We start from the raw sequence: 19788 nt of genomic DNA on the forward strand, positions 1-19788 counted from the left end.
AAACCAAAACCAACAAATAAATGAAAAAGAAGCATGCTATATTTATGAATAAATATCTTAATATCTGTGTGGAGAGGATCACAGCTCCAAACAATCACTTCCTTCGATTCCCCACCCCTATAGAGGAAATCTTCATCGGGCCACGCACTGGCAGCTTAATAAAGACCAAATGTCTCTGTTCCACACCCTGAAGACAGGAAGATGTGATCAAAACCATCTATTTTGCACCAGATGACAAGTTTGTATCACCATTTACCTTTGCACACGCAGCTGAACATATTCAGCAACTGCTAAGGTGGGTAAGGGAACTTTTAAATGCCTTCCTGCCTCCAGCCCCTGCACCTGAACAGCCCAGTCACCCTCTGGGAGATGATTGTGGAAAAGCCTTGGAGCTGTTGTTTAATCAAGCAAGCCAGAATCGATGCAAGAACAACAGGAGCAAATATTGCCTTTGCTGGATGGCACACCCACAGCCTGAGCTTGCAGAAAACACAGATACACACCTTGAAGAGCCAATGGGCTGTTATTTCTGATTCATGTTTTTGTTGTGTCTTGTTTTTGTTTAGCCTGGAGGTGCAGGGAGACCTCATCTCTCTCTACAACTGCCTGAAAGGGATTGGTAGCCAGGTGGGGTCAGTCTATTCTGACAAGTAACTAGCAACAGGGCAAGAGAAAATGACCTCAGGTTGTGCCAGGGATGGTTTAGACTGAATCTTGTGAAACGTTTCTGCACTGAGAGGATTGTCAAGCACTGGAACAGAGCGCCAAGGGAAGTGGTGGAATCATCATTGCTGAAGGTATCTTAAAAATATGTAGATGTGGCACTCAGAGACATGGTTTGGTGGTGGACTTGGCAGTGTTAGGTTTATGATTGGACTCAATGACCTAAAGGGTCTTTTCGAACCAAAAATCCTCACTGATTCTATGAAATCAGACAGAAGAGTCCAGTAAGTGAGAAGCAATTAATCCCAATGAGCTGGTTAATTATGCACTCAGAAAAACCCACCTTTGATCTGAAACCTCTGCTTCCTGATAGCTGCTAGCTGGGTCACTCACAGTCCATGCAAGAAGACACAAACCAGGCCAAGAAAGAGGTCTAGGTGCTACTGCAGCCCAAGTAATAAAGCAGCTTTTATGGCCTGGGTTTACCCTGGACAGAGACATAGCCTGCCTGCTTGGTAAGAATACTAAGTATTCCTTTCAGTTTCAGTTCAGGATACCTTTCCCCTCTCCTGCTAAAAATTATCTTCTGACTTTGCTGGAAAACTACAGAGCCCAGCATTGAAGGAAATGTGCTGTGAAGCAAGAGAACTCATACTCACAGGCATGATTCCCATCTGCATGAAGAGGAAGGTGAGGTCTAGGGCTGCAATCACGTAGGCAACATAGATCACTTGTCGCCTTTTGGCTTCCCCCAAGGTCTCATTCCTCATTCCTGAGGCTTCTTCCTCACCTCCAGAGCTGGTTTTTGCATTCATGGTGCTCACAGAATGCCTTGTTGCAGGAGAGGCTGGCAAATGGCACGAAGGCACTTGCTGGCTGTGGATGTGAAGCGTAGATAAGGCACACGAGCTGTGTGCACAGTTCAAAGCTTACGGTGTGAAAGGTGCTAAGTCAGCATGCCACAGATTTATTCTTTCTTTCTGTCTTTCTTTTTTTCCCCTCTTCCCTTTGCTTACTTGCTAGGCAGGATCAAAGGTAACCACACATCAAACCAGGGATCTGGTTCTCCAGCCTCGTCCCAGGTGGGCTCAGTGCCCCAAGTGCCATCACAACAAAGATCAGCTGGAGTGTCCCAGCGAAGTGAAAGTGAACATTGCCCCAAACAAGACCACGTGAGAAGCTCTTCAACTCTCTTAACTGTTTCACCTCCTCCACTTTCATTGTCCCTAGTGGCTCAGGAGAGATGACTGTTTTAATTCTTCACAAAAGGTAGTTGGCTTTTATTTTTGGAGGTTGCAAGTGAAGCTTGCAGGAGAACAGCTATTTCCAATTCCAGTAGGTTTATACAGATCCTGGAACAAACACAGATCTTGCATGTAGTTAGAAGCCTTCTCATCACCTTTACCTGAGCCATTTTCCCTCCTTTCCAGGTGCTGCAAATTTACAGTAATTCTGAGCTAGCAAATGTTCACATGTGGCTCCACTCAGACTACATATTACCAGCCAAGGTCAAAAACATTTTTTAAAAAAAGCATTAAATTCACACAAATCATGAGGCTGACTGTCAACTGAGGAATGAAATAAATAAGAGTCATTTTGGCTTTGGGGGGTTCTGTTGTTTGCTTGCTTGTTTACTTAGGGCTTTATTTGTTTGTCTGCTTGCTTATTTGCTTGGGGGTTGGTTTGTCTTTTTAACTTGTTGAAGCCTGGAAGTCTGGTTGAGGATTATCTTTATTTTGAAGAGCAAAAGAAGGCAGGAATTCCAATGCTCTGACTTTGTAGAATTATAGGACCTTTGGAATGGAGGGATCTGGGAGATCTCATCCACCCTGCTCCTTGAACACTTCAGCTTTTCTAGGCAAGCTTTGAAAATCTCAAAGAAAAGAGGTTTGCCCCTTCTCTAAGTATCTGGGAAAGAAGTTTTTCCTACTGTATAATCTGAATTTCTTGTGCGCAGCTTGATCATGTCACCCAGCCCCTCTAATTTAGTAACACCTCAGCTTAGAAACAGAGTCTTGACTCACCACGAAGGCTGACACAGACACATCAACAGAGAAACACACACAGATGTCTGCTGGCTTGGATCTGGAGCGGTTGTCAGAGCTCCAGGATTCCAACCAAGCCTAGGGAGAGTGACCTGTAAGATCTCGGGCACACCTTTTTGTTCAACATGTCACCACCAAGCCCTGGGATTTGCTGAAGGCTGCCAGGCTCTACCTCCTGGCAAAGGAGGGGGAAGTCCAAAGGTTAAATCTTTCACCAGGGTTGGGTACCATATCACTGGAGATTGCACAGAAAACAACCCTTCACAAACTCAGAGCATGAGTGAAAACAGCACTTTCAAAAAAGACTTCCTACAGCAATACCAGCACTCAAGCAGATCCAACTCACAAGACCCCAGAATTTGCATTTGTTACTGAGAAAGGATGATTACCCAGCACATATCCCAACTTAGCAAAGATCAGTGCTCGACATTTGGTTCATCTCAGAGCAAAACAATGGATTTGCCTGAACTTTGAATGTCCTTCAGCCCACTGCCGACATCATCATTCCCTGGCTTGTGCTGGATAGGCACAATGTACAAATTACCATTGAATAGAAGAGTAAAATTAATGACAGAATTCTGTTTATGGAGGTTTCAAGACAACCAAAAAAGCGACTCATGCAAATGCAATGTACAACAGTGTTTACAGGAAACCTTGCTGCCTTGGACTTGGGCAAAAGCATTTGACTGGTGATTTTGTCTCGGCAGCAACTGAAAACAGATCCCAGCAAGGCGAGGAGGGCAGCAAAGACTTGCAGATGCAGCCACTCTCCACCAGACAGGAGCCTTGTCCTGCCAGGGCCTGCAGTGCAGACAGCTAGCCAGACACATGCTCTCCCTTGGATTTGGCTTCTTTTTACTGGCATTGACAAGGGAAGTGGAGTAAAAAACCACAGAGTTTAATTTCCAGCCTCTGGGGCTAAAGGCACAGTTCTAAATAGCAGGAAGCTAAACTTGGTGCCTGGTGTGGAGGTATCCACGGAGAATAAGCTGTGATCATCAGTTCCTGTACACTCCTGGATTGTTTAGCACCCAAGACTGCTCCTTAGCATCCCAGATCAGGCTACAAGCAAGAAAATGCCCTGGGCCCAACTTGGTGATCCTCTTCTAGCAGTAGTGTTCCTGAGCAGGATCATTTCTCTCTCCATCCCAGCATTTTAACCCACACAGGACAAAGGCAAGAAGGTGGCAGTTTTAAGCCACCTTTACAGCCAATGGCCAAGTCATGTCCTTGCTGCCCTGGCCCCAGGGATGCAGGGATGAGCTGTATTCTCCAAACCTGGCCAAGATGTTGGCAGCCCCAAACCATCTCAGTATCCTCTTGAAGGTCTTCTGCACAGGAACTTGAACTTTCCTGACTTTCAGCGCCTGATTTTTAGCATCTTGCCCCATGAATCAATTGGCCTAAGGGCCAAATGTGACAGCAGCAGCTCTGATGGAAATACAGCCAGTATGGTCAACACAAGACAAATTCTCCTTCTCCTCCCCTGAGTGAGAAGTCTGGCTGAAAATGTCTGCAGGAGCCCAAGTGTGGTAGAGATTAACCCCATTCCCAGCTATGCTCCACTGAGCACCAGCTCGGGGCCAGCTCCTTTGTACCTGTAGTGATAATGCACCACTAATGACAGATGGCATGAGCTGGCACTGCACTTTTATCTAAAGGCTCCTTCTGCATCAATTATAGACTACACTACAGGTAGCATTTGGCCACTGACAAGCCATCTTTGAAAAACAAAATTAATTTTAAAACAGGGGAGGAACAGGTTATGAAGAGGCAATCAGTTTTCTTGGGTAGGATAAATAAACTTTGAATAGACATATATTTCAGGGAGACTACCATGAAAATGAGCCAGGAGATAAATATCTTGTGGTAAAACTGCAGATTAGTCCATTAGCTGTGCATTAAGTCTTGACACTTATTCTCAGCAGTTTTGGAGTATTTATAGTTGCCTTCCTGGTGTATCTTTCCTGAGGCCTATTTATCTAGAGATCTCTGGAAAAAAAATAGAGCAGGAAACCTGAGAACATATTTAAAAAATCATAAAGGCTCACTGTTTATGTTATTTGGGCAGAAATCTTTTCTTAATCTTTCTTGCTAGAATGGGAAGCAAGGCTAGCATATGGATAGGGAAGGGAAATCCACCCACAACCAGAAATTGAAAATGTTGGTTGGAAAACAATAAACTGGGGGAAATAAATCTCAAATCCTTCTCTGAACTTGTATTTTTTCACAAAGGAAGCTTAATATGATCTGGAGGAACATGAAGTACCCTTAGTGGGAGGTCAGAAGAAATTTTCTGCCCCAAAGGAGCCTTGAAGAGGGATGAAAATGCAGATGTATTGCCCAGCAATGAAGGGTATCTCTCAGGTCTCAATCCTCTATGAATTTGAACTGCAGTGTCTTCAGCTACACAAAAAAATCAGAGATGGGATGAAGCAAATCCTACTCCAACATAGATCAGTCAGAAATCTTTGCCCTTGTGGGTGTGCATCCATGCCCTTGTGGGTGTGCATCCATGCCCATGGCAAGCATGACAGCTGGCTGGGAATGCCAGGAAGGGAATCACTGCCTCTTGCTGTCAGCAAAACTCATTTCTCCTTGCAAAGAGAAACAAGATCTCTGTGTGCTGTGTACTGGGGGTGCTAGGAGGGACACGAGGTGTGAGATGAATCATTATGAACATACCTCATTCCCCTGCCCAAGGAGCAGCAGAGATAACCCTTCCTTTCTTTGGAAGAGAATTGAGAAGCCACCAACCAACACCAGTGGGGCAGGCAGGCATTCAGACATGGAGGGGCATCACAACCCTTCACAGAGACATAGTCCTCAGGGAGCCATTGTCTTGGGCACGTTCCTTGAACTCTGTAATACGAGAAAGGAAATGGAAGAATTACCTCCAAGTGATTCCTCAATAGCGGGAATGCTGACCGGCTGTAATGAGGGAAACTGCTCAACACCAGCCATGGTCGGTGGGAGCCATCAAATTTGCAGGATCTGGCCTGATCCCTCTCTTTTCCCAACCCCAAGACTGAGGGAACAGGCCTCATTTGTACTCTGGTGAAAGATTTATACTGTTAAGCAAATAAGAGCATAGATGGCCTGGTATTGCCAAAATTATATCCCAAGTTTGATGACTGATTTATTCCTTTGTCTAATTGTGTCCATGAAAAAAGCAGCTCACTAATGAATGGAAAAAGACTCCACATGGCCAGCAAAAAAAGAAAAAAAAGCAGCCATGTTTAGTTTACAAAATAGCACAGTCTTCAGGGATTTTCATAAAAACTGCAGAGACAGTCCAAATCGACAATGAAATCAGATTCCTCATAGCTGCTGAACTCTTTTGGCTTTTTCTATGTGTGTATTAAATTGCAAAAAGCAATTATTTATAATTTGTTTTTATAAAAACGCTGGTTCACTTATTATGCCTGGCAAATTATTTTGTGAAATGGAAAAGTCTATTGTTCATTCTCTTGGTAAAGTCTTTGTTACTTAGCATATTAAACTGCAAATCACATTTTATCTGAAAGGTCCCTTCCAACCCAAAGCATTCTATGAAATATGGCTGGTTATTATTAACTTTTTTAATGGTAAACCCCCAAAGCTCCAGCTAATACTGAAGCCTCATTTGGTGCCCTGTAAACACAAAAAGAGGTTGAGACTCAGATGAGGGAAAAGCATTAAATCCTCCTTGTCTGACAGATGGGACTCTAACAAACAGAGGGGATAAAGGACTTCCCTGGAAACAGAGGAAGTCTGTGGAAGAGGCTGGAGTCACATTCAATCATCCTTTGGATACCAGTTCCCTTGTTTAACCACAGGGCAGTTTCTTCTCTCTAATATTCTGGAAAAATTAAGATAAAAGAGAATACTGAATACTGGAATTTGACAACAAAACATGCAGATGAGACTGAAACTGTGTCAATTGTAAAAGAGTTCTAGAAAAATCCCACGGCCTGAATTCAGGAGAGTTACAACAAAAATAACATGACCAAATAGGAAGAAAAACTCAGTTCTTTGTACCCACCCAGACTCCTGGGCTCCAGCAGGACCTCACCGGGACAGGAGCCTCCTGTGCCTGCTCACACTGAGTGGCATCTTGGGTAGGATGATTTCAGCTCAGTCTGGGGACTCACCTCTGGATCACCTCCCAGGTGTGGCCACGGCTGTGGCTCTCCCTACCCAGAATCTCTCCTGAGCAAACAGAAAAGAGAAACCTCTCGAGTTTCAATGATCTGCTGCCACGCAGTGCAGAAGGGCTGCTGGGCTGCTGCTTCTTCAAGCAGGGACATCAAAAGCCAGCAAATGCCTCCAGTCTGTTCTTCCAGAACACTGAAGAATCAAGCAAAAGATGACCCTTAGTGAAAGCCCAGGTCTGCTGTATGACCTCTCTGCTGGGCGAATGGTCTCCCCTAGACTTGACATTCTTCTTCCACAAGCCACACTTGTTTTCAGCCTGACCTGTCCATCTCTGTAGGAAAATGTGATTGAAGGACTGCTGAGCAGGGTCCAGGCAAAACTCCACACACTAATAAGCTGTGGTGTGACAGCCCAGAATCAATGGATGCTTCTGCTGCCTCTGTGGTTGTGTCTTCAGCTTCCTGGCATGTTGGCATGCCCAGTCTTCAGACAACTCGCTGCTGGATAATGGATGGAGCCCTGGGTTCCAAGATATATGCAGTGCATTGGGAGTCCGAGGTTCATAGCCAAAGAATATTCCAGAAGTGACAAATCCGGATACACACACAAATGGAACCTCATATTTCGCCTGCAATGTGCAATATTTCATTCAGCTGGTATTACACAGCCACCTTCTGGAATTGCAGCAATGTCTGGAATGCAAAAGCTGTTTATCATTTAAATAACATTTAGGCCATTATAATTTATAAGAGAATTGTGACTGATTGGGGCTGTATGGAGCTTCTTGTTGTGGTTTGCTGGAGGAATGCTGCAGATTTCCTCTGCACACATAACATTCTGCACACAATGAGAGTCCCAGACATTTTCAACTAGTCTTGAGCCTTCTGCCTTTACCAAAACATTTTCCTGTGTCAGAATCAAACAATTGCCTGATTTATAAATCTCAAGCATTCAGGAGACCACCAGCAGCACAATGTAACAAGAATCTCTCTGTCATTCAGCCTTCCAACAAAGCTCTACACAGCACAAACAAAACACAGGTGTGTATCCAGTGCTCCTGCTAGCACACGTTTCTGTATAGAGCAAGCAGAAAAGGACAAAGCACGTGTCTGTAAAACCTTGCACATCCCAGAGACGGCTTCCCTGCACAGAAGGGGGTCTGTGCGGCATGCTGAGACAAATCCTTGCTTGTTCAGGGCCACGGGAGACATTTCCTCTCCCAGTCTTGCACAGAACCAACATGCTATGAGTGGAAAGACAGCTGACCCCATGGCTTCATCCCCTACATGAGTGAGGGATAAACTATGTTGTTGATATTTGCTGCCTATGGCTGGAAGAGACAAAGATATCCAGAGTCACACAGGCTGGATTTATCAGCAGCTCAAAAATGTTGAAATCTGTAAACATGGCTTCACAGCTCCCGATCTATCTCGGCTCTAAATGACTTACAAAGCCTCATCCAAGGTTCTTATTCTTCTCCCTCTAAGTAAAACATCTCATTTCAGATGAAGACTTGAATGATCTCATAAAGTCAGAGAAAATTCTGGAGTTCACACTATTGTAAGTTGGAGCAGAACATGTGCCCCTGTCTATCAGTCAACTCACCCAGGAAAACCAAAGTTTTTAAAGATCTGGAAGACACAAACCCTTGAAGGTATCTTCTCTGCCAGCTGGGTCTGCACCCCCTGCACCAGCAATAAAGGCTGTAGCCATGGTTACTCGGGGAGAATGATTGCAATCTTGATTTTAATTAGAAATACAAGAACAATGACAGTCCTACAAATGCTGGTTGTTTTGTTCAAACTACTAGAAAGCTTTGGAGATGCTTCATTGTTTCCTCCTGGCCTGCCCATACAATCTCTGCTTGAATTTACCTGAGACAAAAAGAAATCAAACCACCTTTGCTGGAAGTGGGAATTCCTCACAGACTCCTTAGCACTGAGATGGTAGGGGGGACCCACTAAGGCTCTTGAGTGGGATATGAGGAATCCTCATGGTGGTTTGGGGAAAATTTTCAAGCAAAACCAATGTTGAACAATGTTGAAACCATTGTTGAACTGAATACAGCTCTAGCATGGACAGATAGATGAGAGTGGAAAAGTTTAGAAGACACATCCCTCCGCTCAACCTACTCTATCATATAATTAAGTCCCACTTCAAATATATCTGAAATTTTGCTGTAAGAAGACACAACCTGCATGATACCGTTCGATTCTCTTCTTTCCAGTTTCAACCTCTATAGAATTATTTTAGAACAACACCAGGACCTGTGAATTAAATTTGTCTCTCTTTGTAAAGAATCAGAGCAAACTTTGCACACTGTTAGGATCCAACCCTGGCAGCAGGATATGAGGGCACACACAAATTTTCCCAAGATAAAATCCCTAAGACCTATTAATTTTTAAAAAGCATTTCAAAATGCTTTTTAAAGCTTGTCCCCGAGATGATTACAGGCTCACAATGCAGAAATCAAGCAAGTTCTACGAAGTTTTAGACCAGCTCTGCAAAACTGCCCCAGGGAGGCTGCTGGGAAGTAATTCCCCAACTTCCAAACTTCACTGGGTCCTGAAAGCTCCTGTTAAAACCAACACAAATCTACTCAGCAGGTCTGCCCAGCCTCTCTCCTCACTACCTTCAAAACAAACCAATAAGGATTTATTCTTTTTATTTATTGCCCACTAGTGCCAGGGGAGTAGTGGGTTATATTCCTTCTAAGCCTCATCAATCAAATTGCTAAATTCAGCCATCTCTGTGCAGGTGAAGCAACAACCACCACAAATCCCATTGGAGGTGCCCTCAGAAGCTTCAGGACTGCCAGGGCAGAACAGAGACAAATCTTGCTTAATGGCTGTGGTGCATGAAAAGAACAGACTCTAGATTAATTTGCAGCCTGCTTATTAAAAGAGAAAAAAACAAAAAAAACCAAAACAAAACAATAAAAGCCAACCTTCCATCTGCAAAGCAAGTGCATTTGATCTAGAAAGCTATGAGGTTCTGTAAACATCACACCTCCAAATGTATTTCTTTCCTTCCAGAGCAAACTCACAACCATTTGGCCATTGTCAGCTTAAATGATTTCACCTGGTTTCTATTTTCTCTTTGAATACCAACGATGACCAGCTGACTCATTTTTACTTTGAGAAGTACAGGATCTGGATTACTTGGCTTTAGACTGAAACCATGACCCCAATTCACTGGGAATTTTGCCTCTGATTTCCATGCTCCCACTATTTAATTTTTAAGTCTTTCATCCAGCTCCTCTTCTGCTTTTACTGTTAGGAAAACATTTGTTTCAGATCCATTTGGCCATGACTATGTTTGAGAATGTGTTTCATGGCTCACACTAGAAGAATTTGTACCATGTCATTTTGAAATGCCTTCATGTGCATGCCCACTGAATCTGCTATCTTGCACAGCGTCAGGGTGTATCTTTAACTGCACCTTAATGGAATTAAAGTTTAATTGAGAATCAGGTACAAATTCATCTCTCTGTGTCTGATTCTCCTGTCCTAAGTCCAAAAGTAATCCTACTAGAAACCGAAAGCTGGGTACCTGGAGCTTGTTGCCCTACACACTTGTTTTAGCAACAGCTCCTGAAAGAAGTTTCAGAGCATCTGCTAAGGGGAAACTTAAAAGGCTACTGCATAACCTGATGATTTTTCAACCTGGTCACAGCACAGGATAAAACCTTTCTCCTGATCTCCAACATCTACCAGGGGACATTACAATCACATGTAATCAGCAACATTTCCAACCATGACCTCAGGAAACAGGTCCTTCCAGCCTCTGTCCAAAACTCAAGAACTGGCTCATTAGGAAATAGTCGTGTCAGTGGGTGTAATGCAAACCATTAGAAAGCCTTTAGGCCATGCTACCTGTGGTCTTCCACCTCTTGTGCTCTGTTTGGGGACGTGGCAATTGTTTTCTCTTCGGATCTGCAGAATGCTGGAGGCTAGTGGGATGTGTGCTGAGGGCTGTTCTGGATGGCACATACAAATCCCTTAATGCTGCCCCATATATAACACAGGCTGAGCTCCCAGCAATGAGTCACAGCACTAATTGTTCTCCACTGTATAAATGTGCTCTGGGTGCTGCTGGATCCAGGTACAATTAACTCCTCACTCTGTAGGAATACATACCTGACTGTGGGCATGGCAGCCCTAATACGGTTAAAATGCTGTAAAATGAACGTGATGGACTCCCCCAAGGGAGTTTTTTGAACCACTCCCTCTGCAGGTTCACCACTGGCTGGGTGATGTTTGGTCCACATTCAATGCTTGCAGCAAAATTCATGCTATGATTCTAGCAGAGATTATAAAGTGATTGCTTTCCAAGATTAAGAAAAAAATAAAATTTTAGTGCTGTGTCTTCAGAAAGTTACTATCCTAAAAGCAAATTTAAAGCTGTAGGCAAGAAGATAAATTAATCAAAGAACACAAACAAGAAGCCAGGGGCTGAGGAAGGAGTAAAGATTATCTCATCATGCTGCGTCATTGCAGGGTATCTCAACACCCCATCACAGGGAATGGAGGGAGCAAGCCCTGAGGGAGAGGCAGATAAGAAGAGGGAATCCAGCTTGGAGTGCAAGAGAAGGAACAGCCAGATCCCACAGAACTGCATTACTTTGCCAACTGCTCATAGAGAGGGAACCTGCCACAGGAAAACGTAAAAGAAACAAAACTCCTGGGGCTCCTTGAGACATGCCAGGCCTCCACGAAGCCAGGTAAGTGTCTCAAAGTCTGCATCCTCTACCGCTGTATCTGCTTCTCTTGGACTGCCAGGGTTAGAGCTGCCATTGAGCGAAGTCACTATTTGTCATATTTGAGAAGTGGCAATGACAGAACGAGGCCTAATGGTTTTAAACTAAAAGATCTAGAATAGATACTATGAAGAAATTCTTTGCAGTGAGGGTGGTGAGACACTGGCACAGCTTGCCCAGAGAAGCTGGGATGCCTCGTCCCTAGAGATGTTCAAGGCCAGGCTGGATGGGGGTCTGAGCAGCCTGTTCTAGTGGAAGGTGTCCCTGCTCACGGCAGGAGGATTGGAACAAGATAACAATTAATGTCCCTTGCAATGCAAGCCATTCTGTGATAGCCAAGTTACACCTCAACCCTAAGTTTTCACAAACTTAAGTGAGTGGACTCTTCTATTCATAAATCTTGCCAAAGAATTGTACAAACTGGGAGCAACTTGAGAAATCTCTAGGATGGTTATTACAGCCACATTGCATTTCCTTACTCAAGAAGCACCGTGCATACCGTATGGAACTAAAATCTGCACTTTTCCATAATCTGCTCTCCCTTGAGCTGCCCAGGGCTGTCTGCAGGCTGGTGGCCTGGAGAGCAGTGTCCCCAGCAAACCATGCCCGGAGAGATCTGTGGGGAAACAGGGAGCCTGTTACGGCTACAGCCAGCCCGGAGCTCCCTTAGGCGCCGCACAGAATCTCAAGTCGGCGGGTCACACCCAGGGCTGGATGGCAGGAGGAGGTGCCAACAGCTCAGGGGGTGCTGCGGGCAGACGGGGGCTGGCAATGCGGGGAGGGTGGGGCGAGCGGGGGGCCGGGGCGGGCGAGCGCCGGCCGACATTAGAGGGCACCATTGCCTCGCGCATCGCCGCACCCCCAGAGCTCCGCGCCGCGGCCGGACAGGGGCTGCGGATAGCGACGAGGGGCTGGGACCAGCGGAAACCTGCGGGAACCCTCGGGAACCTGCGGGAACCTGTGGGACGGGCTGCGGGCACGGCCCCAGCGCAAGCGCCGCTCGCCCCTGGTCTGTTTTCCGCCAGCGCCGCACGGACCGGGCGAGTAGAACTTGCGTTCAAACTTGGGCTCGTTTACTCTCCCTTCACCCTGTTTTTAAGGTCTTCATCGTCAGGATTCTGTAAACATCCTCCACTTCCCGAGTATGTGTTGCTTTCGTAGTCAGATTTCAAGACTTTTGTCGTGCTTTGGGGAGTTTTTTCATATTCTTTACGTTTGGTTCGTTCTAGGCACGCACTGGGATCCGTGTGAAGATGCCTGCGATGCACTTACGCTGCTTAAGGGCTTGATTTGGGACCAGGCACCTCCCCTCTGAAAAGTCCCAGGCCATGAACGATCTCCTTCAGGACTCGTGCTAGACTACCAGCAGTAAAAAACCTGTTTATTTAAGAAACACGAAACCAAAAATAAAACCTGCGTAATGGCCCCTTCACCGCTACCTCCCCCTACATAAAGTAGAAATAACCTATGAAAAGCTACTCCAAAAATAATATTACCATGAATCAAGATGAAAGGCGAGGGGAATGTCAAAACAAGCAAAATGCAAACCTCTCATTTAATGCGAAGAGTGGCAATGAACAGGACCTGTGAGCATAGAGCATGACTTTGACAGCAATTACACCAACAGAAAAGCAGGGAATATAAATAATTGGAGCATTTAACTACTGCTCAAATACAGCTACACAGACAGCAAGCAAAAAAGAGCCACCCTCCACAGGTACATACTGCGAGCTCAAAATGCTGCTTGGTACCTGCCACTCGCAGCCTGCTTTCCCCATTAACAGCACAGCATCCTGCAAACGAGGATCCCAGTCAGGATGAAGGGCCAGATGGTGAGTGGAGTTCATCTAGTAAAACGACATGATGGCAAGAGCGAAAGAGGAGTGTGAAGAGAGAATGCAATGTCCCCTGGTGCACTGGCAGGTCCATCAATAGATTAGGCTAAATTCACTGCTACCTTTGTGCTACCCTAATGATGCACAGCAGCTGGACAGCAAGGCTGGCTCTTCATTTAACAACTAAGAACAGAAGGAATAATAAAAAAAAAAGAATTAAAGGAAATTAAATTAAATGAAGCAATTTTTTCCAGAGATATTAGCTTATGCATTTTTTTTGAGAATACAATAAAAAGCAATTCAAACAGAATTAAAGCTGCCAGAATTTTTCCAGGGTTCTGCTCAGATTTCCTTTTCCCATTTTAACCCCTGAACTAGTGTGGTTTTGACCAGCTATCAAATCTAATAATTTGACATTTTATGACCTTGTCAAGAAATGGAAAATTCTGAGTCCATACCAGTTTGAATTATTTGAATTGTCACTTTGGTGGTAGAAAAGCCTCAATGAGGAGTTTGAGCAGTCTGTCCTAACTTGAACCTTAATTGTAATCAGTTTATTTAAGCAGGATTCCAAAGTACCAAGCAAAATTGCCACTGATATAAATGCAAATTGCTTATGATCACATACATAGTAAAAGAGAAGTGCAAAGGAGATAAAATACCAATGTCTATTGGTCTGTGCCTCTGCTAAAGCAATTATGGGATACAACACATTCTCAAATGAAGCAATCATATGTGGATCACACAACGTTTGAAGAATCCTGAGTTAAACATTGCTGAGTGTAGATGATAGGTGTGTACTTAAGGAAATGAGAAGAGAGCAAAGCACAAACCTCGAAGCCTCAGGGGCCCAACAACAGGTCTGCTCATCTGGCAGCATGCTGAGGACAATCCCTGCAGGAGAAGTTCACTCCAAGACTTGCCAAAAGACAGAGGAGTGCTCCTCCATGGCACCCTGTCATGGGGACTGCTTGCCCCTATACATAAGCATCTCACTAAACCCTCTCTTCTGAATAAGTTAACTTATTCTTAACTTAACTGGAGCTGCACAACAGCTAGCCCCATCACAATGACAGCACCAAGAATCTCTCTTTTGTTACCTCCATAATTTCTTATCGAATCTCCTTGGTTACTCCTTGCTCAGTTTACAGTGCAAGGACCTCTCTTCCCCTATCTGCCAAGCCAGCCCTGGCTCTGACAGTCAATCTGGACCCTTTCCAAACAGAAATAGTCAAATGCAATAAACCTCCTGCGATTGCAATCCCTTTGCAATGATCCACAGGCCATAAAGGAGTTTGCTTTTCCCTCTCCCCATCCTTTTGAAACAGAGCAGCCAGCAGGAATACACACCAGTTAAAGTCATTATTTTTTCTGACATAAGCAGATATGACTTGGATATTTTGAGCAAAAATGCTTCATTCTTATGGGGCATTGTTCTAACCATAGCAGTAATTACTCTGCTCAGTGTTCTGGAGCAGGAATTTCTAAAGAAGTTAATAGGCTTGGTGGCAGGAGCTTTTGGGTAAGATTTTGGGGCTCATGTTAGGCAAACTGCTGGTTTAGAGCATAACCTACCCCTCTGGCCTGAGAGTTCACAGATCCACTAAAATTAGAAACATCTCTGTGCATACAGTACTTCCTCCTCAAATGGGCTGGATGCTATCTCCACACATAAAAGACAGACAGTGCTAGAACTGGCAACTTGTGAGCAGAAAGCGGCCAGGACCGTCACCACCACCTTAAAACCTAAATGTATAGTGGGACGAAAAAAAATCAAGTCAAAGCATTAGGGAGCATTAATAGTGAGGAAGCTGAACTAAAAAAAGCAGGGGTGATAATCTCAAACCTGAGCTGCTTTACCTCCCAGGTGAGCTGGAAGGTGAAGTGGCCTCAAACAAAAGGCAACTCCTGAACGTTGAAACCGTCGTTCCTTGCGTCCCTCAAGCACTGCGTAAATATTGGCTAACCTCTTGAAAGGGTTTGGAAGGACAAGGACGTGGGTTTTGCACAGGGAACGCCCACATCTTGCAAATAGCGGGGGATCTTGCTCGTTCAGCCTTCATGGCAGGAATGTCTAAAGCCGAGAAGGCAGAACACAGGAAAGGCGGTCGCCGGCACGGGGGGAGGACGGCAGCAGGTTTGCGAGGACTCCTCACAAAGAGCCCCTGTCTGCAGGGACCTGGCCACTGCCTTTTGGCTCGAGTCTTGAATAGAGGGCACTTTTCCAGCAGGTTTCTTGGGGAACTCGGAGCATTTTCTCTGCATAGTACATTTATTCCTAAAACCACCACAACCTACATCCCGAGAGATGCATTTGATGGCTGCTGAGAGAAGTCCCCAAGTGAACACTGTGCCATGTTCACCACATTCTCTGACATCCCAGCTTGTGAGACCCACACCTTCTCTCCTGGTTGAAGCTGTGCCTAACTCATGTGCATCTCCTGCTTTTTAAGATGATGTGCTCTTAGTGATGAGGAACTTTTTGTAACCTGCTCCCTAAATGATATCCTTAGGGCCAAGAAACATCCATATGGCCATCTTCAAGGGTCATTTTGGGATGGAAAGGACAGTGGGGTAATATTCACTTGAAACAGCCACATGGGTAGGCTGTCCAGCTCACCTGGGAAACTGAGAATGGCTGTTAACATAACATCTGAACAGGCATCTTTAAAAGAAAAAAGTCTTCACATTTCTTGAAACACCAGTGCTATCACCATTAGTAAAATGAAAATAGTCTGTCTGTACCACTGGTCAGCAAAATCTTCTGCCAGGTGTGACTCCATGCCTCCATCTGCACCCTGAAAGCACTTGTTGCGTCTTCTCTCAGTCACCAAGCTTCAGATGCTTCCCACTGAGCACCCCACCTGTCCCCACAAACATCAGGAGATCAAACTTGTTATGGATAGATCCTGCCTGTGCAGTGAGCCGGGCTCCAACATTCTCTCTGCCAGCAGCAGCCAAACCCAGGTCCATGGGTCCAAACCCACGGGCACTGCTGGTACCTCTTGGTGCTGGCAGACTGAAGCACCACTGAAGGTGCAGTACCTGAGCGGTGGCAGGGGCTGTCCCAGCTGCCACAAGCTCCTCACCAGCATGGCAAGTGCAGGAGTGAGGGTCCCCAGCAGTGCTGGAAGGCTGCCCTGTCACAGAGGTGGGATCAATGTGGAAACACCTCGGACTTACTGTGGTGCACTTGGCAAGGCCTTTGCATTGGATGCAAAGACAAATGCCCTTCTTCTTGCAGCAGACCTGCCTGTGGGCACCATTGCCCTAAGGGGCCTAAAGCTGCAACCCCTCCAGCCCTGCAGCAAGCCAGCATCTATGGCAGTCTCTGCAGAGCCAGCACATCCTAAGAATTAATACTAATTTTATTCCCTCTAGGGATTAAAACCGTCCAAGTTGTCTTTGTTCAAGGGTTTGAACTTCCCAAAGGCGAGAGCCATAGGGACATAAGGAGTGAGGGGGTCCCAAACACGCTGCATGAAAGAGGTTCATCTTTCCTCTTGTTGTCTGCAGACGAAAAAATCATTGCCATGATAACCCTCTGAGACGCACATCAACACTGTGATGATGTTCTGGGACCAATTTTAGCACGGTGTCAATTATGCTCCCCCTTCTTTTCCTTTCATACTCCTCCATCCCAAAACAACAAAAGGCAATGATTGCAGTGACCTGCAGAAAATGTAAAGCACAGGCCAGCTGATCTCTGGCAACACAATAGCGAGATTAGTTCATCTGCAGTGAACAAACACGTATTATGTGGGTTTTAAAGTCAGGAGAGGAAAATGCTGTGGTTTTCATGTACTTCTATTCACTAAGGCTGCAAGTTATTACTTCCATGCAGCTGAGAAGCCCTATTTTTAAAAATAGCCTTCAGCTTGTTTTGAAATCTGCAAGCATCTCGCTTTGTTTTGCAGGAGTGTAATAAAAATCCCCGAGCCAGAAACGATCCCGTTTTCCTCCACACGCATCACCTCCCCCGCCCCAAGCCGCCGCGCTCCACGGATGCTGAAAAAACTGGCGACACTCGTCGAGGAGAAAAAAAAAAAAATCCCAAACAAAGTAAGAGTAAAAATAATAGCAAAAACACTCTCACACGCACTCTTCACGCAGAAAAGGCAACACGGAGCGGAAAAAAAACAACCCCGAAAGTCGCCGGCTTGGAAGCGGCGGCAGAGCTGCGGCCGGCGGCAGACAAAGGGAGCGGAGCTGGCAGCGGGCGGGGAGCGCGGCGGCCGAGCTCCGGGGCCGGGCCAGCGCCGGGGCCGCCCCCCCGGTCCGCGGCGGGGCCGGGCCGGGCCGGTGCGGGCCAATGCGGCCGGCGGCGGAGCGGCGCTGCCCGGCGCAGCCAATGGAGGGCGCGGGCAGCAGCGCTGCCGCCGGGGGCCGGGGGGCGGCGGGGGGGGCCCCCGCCAATCGCGGCGGGCCGGCGGCAGGGAAACACTATTATGCTAATGGTGTTTTGCTCGCACTCGCGGGGAGCGGGGTTTAAAAGGCAGCCGCCGGGGGCAGGGGTTCAAAGGCGGGAGGCACGGCCGGTGTGAGCGCCAGGGAGCGAGCGGACGGGACGGGAGGAAAGGAGCGGCGGGGGGGCATCCACGCCTTCCCGGCCCGCCGCGTCCTGCCCGGCGGCGATGTCCAACGTGCACCTCTCCGGCGCCGCCGCCCTGGAGCGCCTCTCGGCCCGGCGAGCCCTGGCCGGGCACGGCCGCAGCCCCGTCTGCAGGAGCCTCTTCGGGCCGGTGGACCACGAGGAGCTGGGTCGGGAACTGCGGGAGCGCCTGCGGGAGATGGGCGAGGACGACCAGCGACGCTGGGACTACAACTTCCAAACCGACACGCCGCTGCCGGGGCCCGGCCGCCTGCGCTGGGAGGAGGTGGAGGCCGGCGCCGTACCCGCTTTCTACCGGGAGACTCTGCAGGTGGGACGGTGCCGCGTCCCCCTCCTCCGGGCGCCCCCGTCCCCGCCGCCACCGCCCGCCGCCGGCAAGGGGCCCGGGGGGCGGCTGAGCCGGGAGAACCGCGCCGCGCCCCGCCGCCGCGGCATGCGGCTCCGCCGGAGGAGCCCAACCGCCCGCATCACAGGTGCGTGCGTGGGGAGCCGGGGGGCGCGGGGGGTGTCCCGCCGCTCTGGCTGACGGACCTCTCCTTCCTCTCCGTCCCCCATCCAGATTTCTTCGCGAGGAGGAAAAGGCCGGTGGAACCCAAGGCGGCAGCGGAACGCCCCGCCGGCTGCCCGCCGCCCCCCGCCGCCGTGCCGGCTGAGCAGACCCCCCGCAAGCGGCTCCGGTGAGCCAGGTGAGACGCGCCCCGGGAGCGGGCGAGGGTGCCCGGGCGCTTTCTGCAGCGCTCTCTTCCTTACTTCCTACACCGCGACCACTTTTCTCTCCCCTTGCTTATTTTTTTTTTCCCTCCCCCTCCTCTTTTTTGTTCTCCTCCAGACTTTTGCACTACTGCACCCACGGGAGAGGCGCTCCGCCGCGGGAGGCGCGACGCCCCGGAGGCGCGGGCGGCGCGGCGAGCCGGGACCCCCCCGCGCCCGCCTGGCCCGGCAGCGGCAACCGGAGCGGAGCCGCAGCGCCGGCCGCGCACGGAGCAGTGTTACCGTACAACAGTGCAATGTATGACGTTCTGTATAGAAATGTATTATGCCTAATGTGAGTACACTGGCCAGAAGTGTAAAGCTTTAAAAGTCATTTATAAGAAATGTTTAATCTCTGCTGAGCTCTCAGTGCAAAAAAAAAGGAAAAATTAAAAAAACAAGTGTATATTTGTACAAAACTTTTTTAAGAGTTATACTAACTTATATTTTCTATTTATGTCAGAAACGTGGATAACTTTGACATCCAATAGTCTTTTTGTTTTGGTTAAGCCAAAGGGCACTATATTTGCTTTTGTTATTCACAAAATGTAAATTTATTTTTATAGTGGAATTTTTTTTTTTTTTTTTATTCACAAGATGTAGCTATGAATCAAAATATTTTTTAGACTTTACTTGAAGACAAATCTGTTTCAATGGATCCTGAGCCGGTCTGTACCACTGCCATCGCAAATAATGCCATAACTTCAATAATAAAATTAAATAAACGTCAGGAAACGGCCTCAAGCCTGCTTGGTGTGTGCTGGAGGGGAAGTCCGGGGGGCGGGGGGGTGGCAGGGCCAACCCCGGCGGCTTGGGCGGGGGACCCCAGCCGAGCTCGGAGTGTCTCTCTGGAGGGGAGTCTCCCCTCGGCGCGGAGCCCCGGGTACCCCCGGAGCACGACCCGCAGCGGGAAGGGCGATTCTCTCCCCAGCGCCCCGCCGCGACAAGCGGGTGTGTGATTCGGAGGGGAGAGGAGGGCTTCCCTTA

The 19788-nt window shown here is 47.4% G+C and overlaps 2 protein-coding genes and 1 long non-coding RNA gene across 7 annotated transcripts in view; 2 read left to right on the plus strand and 1 right to left on the minus strand.

Moving 5' to 3' along the window:
* The window catches only part of SLC67A1 (solute carrier family 67 member 1), a 62541-nt gene extending 56985 nt beyond the window's left edge, over window positions 1-5556 (minus strand). Inside the window, exons 1-2 of one of the 5 annotated variants that reach the window (XM_088166665.1) lie at window positions 5394-5556; window positions 1323-1572 (exon numbers count right to left, since the gene is read on the minus strand). In XM_088166665.1, coding sequence (XP_088022791.1) covers window positions 1323-1572; window positions 5394-5398 — 255 coding nt within the window. In that variant the 5' untranslated portion in view covers window positions 5399-5556. Of the gene's footprint in view, window positions 1-1322; window positions 1573-1679; window positions 1884-5393 lie in introns of those variants that run through there. The other 4 variants (XM_088166662.1, XM_088166661.1, XM_088166664.1 and 1 more) reach the window with 4 other exon arrangements.
* Window positions 5557-12430: 6874 nt separating this feature from the next.
* LOC148223274 (uncharacterized) lies at window positions 12431-13746 on the plus strand. The gene is made up of 2 exons (XR_015804314.1): window positions 12431-12746; window positions 12834-13746. It is a non-coding gene; the product is annotated as an uncharacterized LOC148223274 (long non-coding RNA).
* A 4140-nt stretch (window positions 13747-17886) lies between these two features.
* CDKN1C (cyclin dependent kinase inhibitor 1C) lies at window positions 17887-19536 on the plus strand. The gene is made up of 3 exons (XM_088166592.1): window positions 17887-18524; window positions 18611-18737; window positions 18881-19536. The coding sequence occupies exons 1-2, from the start codon at window positions 18074-18076 to the stop codon at window positions 18730-18732; spliced, it is 573 nt and encodes a 190-aa protein (XP_088022718.1). The 5' UTR covers window positions 17887-18073; the 3' UTR covers window positions 18733-18737; window positions 18881-19536.
* Window positions 19537-19788: the final 252 nt, after the last annotated feature.

Source organism: Sturnus vulgaris, chromosome 6 (assembly GCF_052056855.1).
Source record: "Sturnus vulgaris isolate bStuVul1 chromosome 6, bStuVul1.hap1, whole genome shotgun sequence".
In the NCBI taxonomy this organism is placed as follows: Eukaryota; Metazoa; Chordata; class Aves; order Passeriformes; family Sturnidae; genus Sturnus; species Sturnus vulgaris.

Coding starts and splice junctions, on each gene's coding strand:
- CDKN1C (XM_088166592.1), top strand. CDS start 18,074: ATGTCCAACGTGCACCTCTCCGGCGCCGCCGCCCTGGAGCGCCTCTCG. Junction 18,525..18,610: donor CCCAACCGCCCGCATCACAG/GTGCGTGCGTGG, acceptor TCCCCCATCCAG/ATTTCTTCGCGAGGAGGAAA.